Source organism: Calidris pugnax, unplaced genomic scaffold (genome assembly GCF_001431845.1).
Source record: "Calidris pugnax isolate Ruff unplaced genomic scaffold, ASM143184v1 scaffold20, whole genome shotgun sequence".
Lineage (NCBI taxonomy): Eukaryota > Metazoa > Chordata > Aves > Charadriiformes > Scolopacidae > Calidris > Calidris pugnax.
Genome location: NW_015094510.1, coordinates 22,924,706 through 22,934,315, shown reverse-complemented (window position 1 = coordinate 22,934,315; position 9,610 = coordinate 22,924,706). Strand labels below are relative to the sequence as shown.

The 9,610-nt window shown below is 47.7% G+C and overlaps 1 protein-coding gene across 2 annotated transcripts in view; it reads right to left on the bottom strand.

Moving 5' to 3' along the window:
* Positions 1-503: 503 nt before the first annotated feature.
* SLC7A1 (solute carrier family 7 (cationic amino acid transporter, y+ system), member 1) overlaps positions 504-9,610 on the bottom strand; it is a 43,887-nt gene continuing 34,780 nt past the window's right edge. For both annotated transcript variants that reach the window (XM_014966110.1, XM_014966111.1), the window contains 5 exons: positions 6,916-7,018; positions 5,022-5,233; positions 4,558-4,706; positions 2,082-2,190; positions 504-874 (listed from right to left, as the gene is read on the bottom strand). In XM_014966110.1, the coding sequence (XP_014821596.1) occupies positions 765-874; positions 2,082-2,190; positions 4,558-4,706; positions 5,022-5,233; positions 6,916-7,018 (683 nt within the window). In that variant the 3' untranslated portion in view covers positions 504-764. The remainder of the gene's footprint in view (positions 875-2,081; positions 2,191-4,557; positions 4,707-5,021; positions 5,234-6,915; positions 7,019-9,610) is intronic.

Genomic DNA, 9,610 nt, shown 5'->3' with positions numbered 1-9,610 from the left:
CATCTGATGGTGTTACCTGCACGCTGGCAAATGACACTCAACAAGCAGCACCCACAAACCCTCCCAGCACTTCACAGCAGCGGTGTGCTTTAAAGCATATGAGTATGAAGTTAAAAAAAAAAAAAGGTAAATACAAGAAGAACTATTGAGACCTGATACTTTAAAGAATGCAAGCCTTGCAGGTGCTTTTTTAACCAGGTGGAAGCTGGTACTTGGCAGAAGCCTCTTTTTGTGCGTACAGGTGGGGTACAGCTCACAACGGGTGAAGGACAGATCTGGTCTAAGCCTGACAGTAGCACTGCAAAACCTGCTCCATGTACAACCAGGTAGAGTGTCTGTGGGGAGGTAATTCCTGGGGCTACTGAAAGAAAGACCTTTGTGAGGCCTGGTTTCATAGCAGCATTTAAGGTTAACTGGCACACAGAAGCAGTTTTCTTTCTACACACTGGACCACCAAGAGGGGAAAAAAAAAAAAAAAAAAAAAAAAGAAAAAAAAAAAAGAGGGAGGAAAGGAAGCGCATAGCCCCAGAGTAGCTGACAGTGTCGCTGGGAGTATGCTGGAGGTGTGGCTTTTTTCCTTGTGATCCCTTTTAACTGTGCTACAAAGCAAACTGCAAGCTGCAGCAACAGAGCCGGGGAGTCCCACGTTGGGCTTCCTTATTCCTGCGTTACGGATGGACCAGAAGGAGCCTGGTGCAGGATCCCCACCGTAAGGCCTCCTTCCCTGCAGCCGTCCCCCAGTTGCCCGTGAGCCCAACACGCCGTCATTTACAGCTGCCCGACCCGGCCTCCGTGCTTCTCTCCGCCTCTGCTGAGGCCGTGTAGGTGGCTTCCACGCTGTGCCGTATTCCGTAGGCAAAGTAGATGATAAAGCCTGTGGAAGCCAAGGGGAAGAGGGCACCGTTAGCTCTGGAAGGGAACAGAAACCCCTACTCACACCCATACACCAGGGATAAGTCCAGCCATCCCGAGAGCAGGCTTTCAGCAGACAGCCACTGCCTTCTTTAGAAAAAGAAGCCATTATCATGGGCATCAGTCTTTAAAAGACAATCTATCCAGGCCCCAAAAGGGGGATGCTGATTACAGGATAAGCTTCTCATGCTTTTCAGTGAGTTTGTCCCAGTCTGTTCTGCAGAGAGCTTTCTCTCCGCATCTGTGTGCCTACAGCCTCTATCTCACTAAAATACATCCAAAACTGATGCTCCTCTTACTTGTTTTCATCATAACAAACTCCCTGGGCATTTCAGGCAATTCAGCCTTCTCCTCGTGGCTCCTGGGAGCACCTTGGGATGCAGTTTGGCTCCTTCAGCTCCAGAAATGCAAGCCCCACCACCTGGACTGCCAGCTCAAGGCCAGCCAACAAGAAACACTGCATGGTTTCTTGTTGGCAACAAGACCCGTAAGATGGTTCGTGTGTTGCTGTTTTATAGAATCACAGAATCATAGAATTGTCCAGACCTCCAAAGGTCATCTAGTCCGACCTCCCCGCAGTCAGCAGGGACACCCCCAACTAGACCAGGTTGCCCAGGGCCTTGTTAGGCCTCACCTTGAATATCTCCAGGGATGGGGCCTCAACCACCTCCCTGGGCAACCTGTTTCAGTGCTCCACTACCCTCACAGTAAAGAACCCTCTCCTAATCTCCAATCTAAATCTGTTCCCCTCCAGCTAGAAGCCATTGCCCCTCGTCCTGTCACTACAGGCCTTTCTAAACAGGTTCTCCCCAGCCTTCCTGTAGGCTCCCTTCAGGTACTGGAAGGCTGCTATTAGGTCTCCCCGGAGCCTCCTCTTCTCCAGGCTGAACAACCCCAGCTCCCTCAGCCTGTTCTCATAGCAGAGGTGCTCCATCCCCCTGATCATCCTTGTGGCCCTACAAAGGCCTTGTCCTCACAAAGTCTTCCTGACCCTTGGATTTTAAAACAAGGCTTGAGACACACTGCCTAAATGGCTTCAGTTAAGTCACCGAGGTCAGGGAAGGATGATGAGAGCGCAAGAACCCGTCCCTGGAATACTACAATAGACTTACAGTTAACACAATTTAGTAGCTTTGAACACACGCAATTTTTTACCCTCTCCAACTCACCTATGGTCATCCAGACTGCAAACCGTATCCACGTGCCTTTGTCTAGCTGCATCATGAGGTAAACATTCACAAAAATACTCACAACAGGAAGAAAAGGCAAAAAGGGTACCTGAAGAAGAAAGAGGGGTACATTCGTTACATGCACAGGGCAGATCAATGAGCAGGCAAGAACTTTGCATTCCTTTGTAAAGGGGACGTGATGGCTGTTACCAACCATTCAACTGCCAGAGCTGAGAAAAGGCAAGGTCAGACCAAAACAAAGGAGAGGGATGTTCACCTGTTTTAAGAATGGCTGTCCTTGTTTTGGGGTCTGGAAGGAGGCAAGAGGCAAATTTTAGCAGCAATACTAAACACTTGTGGGGGGAAAGAGGAAGAGGGAAAAACCAAGGAGTGCATCCTGACAGGCACCTCCTGAAGGCCAGGAGTAGAAGGTTCGGGGAATGCCAGAGAAGTGACCTGAGGACTTCATCCAGCAGGTACCAAGGTAATTAAGCAATATAGAGCAAATTGTCCCAGAGCAGATAAAAACCCAGGAAAATATTGTGAGAGGAGTGCAGCTGTACCAAGAATACCTTAATGATCTGAGAAACAAAGAAGAATGAGACAGTAAAGCCAAAATGCAAAAATCAGAATAGAAAGAAATTGCACAGACATGTAAAGACAAAATCAGAAAGAGCAAATTCTAACAATAAGTTTGTGAATATGGTGAAACTAAGGGGAAAGTGAACTTCACTCCTAAGGAAAAAGGACATTTACAAAAAAGAAGAAGGATGAAATGTTGTAAGCCTTTCTTCATTTAAGCTTCACCAGAAAAAATATTTATGGTGAGCAGCTGTTTACATCATTAAAGAAATGGGATGAACACACAAATTAGAAATCGGAAGAAGAATATTTTTCTAAATTAGGCTTTCTCAAGTCAGTAGGGAAAATGAGATTTCCCCAGAGGAGTGAGTTATTTACCCAGAGATTGCAGAAGTGATCTCTGAACTATTAATAGGCATCTCTGAGAGCTCTGGGTAGGTCGGTAAGGTTTCTAAAGACTACAGAAGGGAGACAAATTACCTATTAAAAAGAAATACAGAAAAACAACTGGGGAACAAACCACTCAGCCTTGGATTCCCAGAGACTTTGGAGAAAAATCATGGAACAGCCATTACAGATTTAGCAGAGAACAGATCTAGGTTTTTTTTTTCCCCTCAGACAGGGCAGTGGCTGAGGGGGAAAAAAAAGGAGGTAAAATATACTGAGTGTAAGGCAAAGAGATCTCCTCAGAAGCAAGCTCAGAAAATACAGTCTATATGACAATTTCAAAGCTTCCTGCTCATTTAGTTTCCACTTCCGAGACCATAACCCCAAGATGAGCTGCAAACACTGCAAGTGTGTCAACTGGGCAACTCTGGTTGGGTTAAATTATTAAAATTAGAGAATTTAGTGAAAAACTGTAATTGGAGAGCAGTCAAAATGAGAGCAGTTTGGAGGACGGGATTAGAATCCAAAAGCAATTTAATAAATTGGGGAAATATCCTGAAATCAATATGACAAAACATGACTTGCAAGATTATACTGGGGGGAAAAAACCTTCACACTCCAGTGTTTGTTTGATGTAGAAAGGATCATGTGATTGGACAGGGCAGGAAAACGACAGAGTTCTTCGTACTTAAGGCTGTTAGAGAGAATGGTCATCTCTTAGTCTCCACAGGGACTAAATGAGACATGGAAGTGCACTTTCTTAGAGCCTTTTAGCGAGTAACCCTTTGATTTGCACACACAAGCTTGCCTCTTGGGTTCTCTCTCCTCCTGTATCCACAGTCTGAAACAGCCTTTCAAAACCACCCCATTTTCCTCCGGTCTCTGTCTCGTCCATATCCTATAACCATCTGCTTTCAGAAGCACTGTCCTGCCCTTCCCTTCCGGCCACATCTCTGCACCAGGTTCCACCCTCTCAGCTTCTGCTAGATTCCAGCACCATTTACATATCCTTCAAAGTCCCCTGATTCCTCCTCTGGCCTGATGACATGTGGCATTCCACTCTTGCTTCCCTCCTCCAACCTCTCAGCTACCTAACCCTTTCAGCCTCTCATTCTGTGCCAAATCCACTTCTGCCCACGGGGCACTGCTGGGCAACAGGCTTGGCACAGTCCTTCTGCCGTGCTGCACTTTGCAGCAAAGCAGCTACGCTGACATTTGAGGTTAGAGCCCAAGAGGAAACCACACTCGGAGGCTGGGCTGAGCTGAGCTCTGGTAGGACATCCCTTTAGGCAATGAGCAGAGACTACAAGAGGTTACAGCCACGCTAGCTGGAGAGCTCAAACCATCAGCTCAATTGGCAGCCCTGCATGGAGAAGTTCTCATCATGCCCATATTCTCTGCACGTCCATTTGGCCAAGTCCCCCCTTCTGATACAGGCAACATGCTCTTCCTCCTCCAACCACCTCCCAAGCAGCTCTTTTCTAGCTACACCTCTCAGGACACCCACCTTAAAGGAGAGCTTGGTTTTGCTTTCAGGCTGTTTAAATATAATGAAGCTGACAACAAGAACAAGGATGGCAGCAATAATCCATAGGGCCTTTATCAGAGTGCTTGGCTCAAGGGTAGAGAGGATACAGCCACCCACGATAAGGAAACCTGTGAACAGATACGGAAGACTTACTGATTCTTTTCTTAGTAACAGGAAAAAAAAAACCCCAAACCACAAGCAAGCAAAGCAGAATCTAAAAGCCCGGCCAATAAAACAGCAACACATGAAAAAGTGAAATGCAAGAGATATGCCCTTCCGCCTATACACCCCCCCTTCACACACACACCTGTGGATTTATTTTCAAGACATAAATTTGATCTGTAGATCTTCAGTTATCTTGGCCATTATAAGAGCCAGGAGGTGAGATTTCCCACCACGGTGAGTACAAGGACTCACCTGCTGGCTCACTGCCCAGTGCTTACCAATGATGAAGGTTGAGATGTTCACCACCGAGCCAGAGAATTTGGAAGGTTCTGAATTTGGGGGACACAGTATGGCTCTGAGGGAACATTTCTCCTCTTCCTCTGGCAGAAATCCAGCCTGCGACTCACTGGTGCTCACAGACTCGTTGTTATCCGTCTCCTCTGTTGTCCTAGCCATCTGGTATGCCAAATTGGGCTGCTCTGGCTGATACCTGGGAAAAGGGAAACGAAACAAAGAGCATATTGGTTTGGTGCAAAGCCATTTAAATGCCACACAGATAGCCACGGCTGCTCCTCAGATCACTATAGCACCAGAAAAGGCACAGGGAAATCCAAGGAATAACGTTGTCATCACATGAGCAAATATGGTTGGCTACTATCACCTACAGCTTGATTGTAATGTCAGTGTTGAACAGTGCTCTTCCATACAGCCTATCATCCGTGTCACCAAAAGATAACTGAGTGACAGCAGTGAGGACCACAGAAAGCAGCGGAAGGGGGGCAGACAGTCACACCCGGGCTGTTGGATTATGTGTAGCAGTTTAGCTCTTGTGTTTTGGCATGAAGGTGGCTGAGCTAACAGCTCAGCAGGTATCACACCCCAGCAGCTGCTGATCACAACCCACAGTGACATTCTTGGCGCCCCATCCGCCTCCATCCCCATCTCTTCTGCTAGTTTGTCTGCTGCCATACAGGGAGGGAAGAGGTGAACAAAAAATGGTGATTATTTCTCTTGCATGTATGGACATGCACCTCATTCAAGCAGGCCCTTATGCACAACCATGTGGATCTATACAGAAAAAAACCACTTTTCCAATCTCAGCTCTGTTCTACAGAAGGCTTTGTCCTTGACTCACAGCCATAAGCCTGACTAAAGGGCCATTTTGAAAGCCACCTTAAAACAGCTCCTGTGGGGATGTGTTTGCAAAGAAGGCATTTGTGAAACACTGCAAATTGAGAAATGCAGTGAAAACCTTGGTTCCAGCCACAGCAGGGTATTAGTGGCAGGACCTTACAGCTTTGGAAACAATTCAGCTGCTACTTCATTAAGCAGCCAATGGGGCAGCCAAACCAGGTGTCTGGGCTGCTACAAGCCAGGCTGTCAGCTCTGCAAACCTATGATGGGGAAAATGCCATACAGTGGGTACAGCAGCTTGCAAAAATAAATTAGGAAGCCATTTACAGCTGTATGGAGAAGAGGGGACTGGGAAATCAGAGGAAAAGTAAGAAGGGCAAGGAAAATCATCACGAATTTTCAAGGGACAGGGTGGACAGCACAGGCAAAGAGCAACACTATGACACAACGGCACTATTAGTTCAACGCTTGTGCTGCAAGCAGGTAAAAAAGCTCCACCAGACTTTGAATAAGTCATTGAACACAAAGGTATTTTTCAGTGACACAATCTTCAAAATACAGTCCTCACAGGTTGAGAGCTGTTGTCCATGAGGTGCCAAACAATGAAAACACTCAACTTCCAGCTTAGGTTAAGGAAGCTGTGGAAGCTCAGCACTTCTAAAAGACATACACACACTTTCAAAAGTAAGACAACCTGAAACTGTATCCTTGGTGGGAACAAGACTGATGACAACGCAGGCATCCAGTAACACTCATTTCTCATCCCTACCCATTGGCATATCTCCCACAGAATTCAGGGCTGACCTCAGCAGGAGTGGCATGAACCAAGGATTAACTAAGTTCAGAGAACACCTTTGCAGATCCAACTAGCACAATCCCCCACGAACTTAAAGAAAGCAGTTCTTCACGTGCTTATAGCTGGAGATGTCAGCAGTTTTACTGAGTCCATGAAAACTGTGAGAGCATTTTATTGCTGTATGGATTTCTGTCTGCATTGGTACATCCACATCTGTGGTACATCTGTTTCTGCGTCCATACCTCAGTACCAACACGCAGGCTGCCACCAAGGAGTAAGCCAGGAGGGTCCCAATGGACATGAGATCCACAAGGTCTTTCAAGTCGAATAGAAAGGCCATAGCAGCTGTTGGAGGAGAGGAAGGCAAGAAAGAGAAGAAAAATCAGTAATATGGCAGAACATGCACATCTCAGGAGCATTAATGACAATGCAGCACATGAGTGACTGTTGCTCAGGTCTTGGCAGGGAAGCTCAAGCTGTCCTGACATGGGGAGAGACAGGGCCTACAGGAAAGATGGGGAGGGATTTTATTAGGGAGTGGAGCGATAGGACGCGGGGTAACGGTTTTAAACTGGAAGATGGGAGATTTAGATGAGATATCAGGAAGAATTTCTTTACCGTGAGGGTGGTGAGACACTGGAACACGTTGTCTAGAGAAGTTGTGGATGCCCCATCCCTGGAGGTGTTCAAGGCTGAACAAGGATGGGGCTTTGAGCAACCTGGTCTAGTGGGAGGCGTCCCTGCCTGTGGCAGAGAGGTTAGAACTCGATCTTCAAGGTCCCTTCCAACTGTAGCCATTCTATGATTCTATGCCTTGGCATGTGAACACCCCAAGCCTCATGGGCCGTCCCAGCACAGACTCACTAGCTGGAACCAGAGGAACCATTTGCTATTAGTAAACACCAGCATCTTTGTCTCATATGGGTATGTTCACCCAACTACCAGCAATGAGAAAATGTTTAAGCCACAGCCTCACTGCTGGAGTCCCCCAGTGCAGCTGCAGCACCCTTAAAGCCACAGTTATCTCCTAGAGGTAGCTAGAAGGGCATGGAGGACAGAGAGCACCTCACTCCAGTGTCTCAGCTCAGCTGGGGCAAAAGCAGGCTTGTGCATGTGACGGGACCAAGCATCAAGGAGTGCATCTTGAGTTAGCGTGCCTTGTCATGAGGGTTTCCAGAAAAAGGTACAGACTGCCATGCTTTAGGGATGCTTACACACCCTCACCAGGCAACCCCTGGTGGTACAGACCTTTATATCAAGGCCTTCAAAAGGAGAAGCAAGTAAACAGAGGACAGATGCCACAGTCATACATTCAGATGAAGCCACCAGTTGTGTGACAGTTCAGGGATCTCAGAGCCAAGCCTGGCCCAGCCTGGGCTCAAAGCTCCACCTGGAGCCCCACAACCAACCCAAACCTTAAGCTCAGCTGCCAAACACTACCCCTGGAGCTTTGTGTGTCCTTTGGTCCTAGGCACTACAGACCACTCTGAGGACGCCTGAAGGGACTGAAAAGCTTGCTTTAAAAAAAAAACAAAAAACCAAACTTTTATTTTATTTGGCTCTTTTTTCCCCAGTCTGGACCCCAGACCACCTGAAGAGGAAGATAAAAGCTGTGAGAAGCTGTCAGCCTCACCTCCATCCCTGGAAAGATGATGGAATGACTCATTCTGGGCGTCATCTCAAAGCATATGGAGGATAAAGAAAAAAAAAGCTATCAGAAGTAGTCAACATGGATTCACCAAGGGGAAGTCATGTCTGACTAACCTGATAGCCTTCTATGATGGCATGACTGGTTGGATAAATAAGGGGAGGGTGGTGGATGTTGTCTACCTTGATTTCAGCAAGGCTTTTGACACAGTCTCCCACAGCATCCTCAAAGCTAAGCTTAGGAAGTGTGGATTAGAGGAATGGACAGCGAGGTGGATTGAAAACTGGCTGAAAGACAGAGCTCAGAGGGTTGTTATTAGGGGCACAGAATGTAGCTGGAGGTCTGTAACAAGTGGAGTCCCCCAGGGGTCAGTACTGGGTCCAGTTCTCCTCAATATATTCATCAATGACCTGGATGAGGGGATGGAGAGTACCCTCAGCGAGTTTGCTGACAATACAAAACTGGGAAGGGTGGCTGACACACCAGAGGGCTGTGCGGCCACACAGAGAGACCTGGACAGGCTGGAGAGTTAGGCAGAAGAACCTGATGTACTTCAATAAAGGCAAGTGTAGGGTGCTGCACCTGGGGAGGAATAACCCCATGCACCAGTACAGGTTGGGGGCTGACCTGCTGGAGAGCACCTCTGAGGAGAAAGACCTAGGAGTCCTGGTGGACAATAGGATGACCATGAACTGACTATGTGCCTTTGTGGCCAAGAAGGCCAATGGCAGCCTGGAGTGCATCAGGAAGAATGAAACCAGAAGGCCAGTTCTCCTCAATATATTCATCAATGACCTGGATGAGGGGATGGAGAGTACCCTCAGCGAGTTTGCTGACAATACAAAACTGGGAAGGGTGGCTGACACACCAGAGGGCTGTGCGGCCACACAGAGAGACCTGGACAGGCTGGAGAGTTAGGCAGAAGAACCTGATGTACTTCAATAAAGGCAAGTGTAGGGTGCTGCACCTGGGGAGGAATAACCCCATGCACCAGTACAGGTTGGGGGCTGACCTGCTGGAGAGCACCTCTGAGGAGAAAGACCTAGGAGTCCTGGTGGACAATAGGATGACCATGAACTGACTATGTGCCTTTGTGGCCAAGAAGGCCAATGGCAGCCTGGAGTGCATCAGGAAGAATGAAACCAGAAGGCCAAGAGAAGTTATCCTGCCCCTCTACTCTGCCCTGGTGAGACCCCATCTGGAGTACTGTGTCCAGTTCTGGGCTCCCCAGTTCAAGAAGGACAGGCAACTCCTGGAGAGGGTACAGCAGAGGGCTACAAAGGCGATTA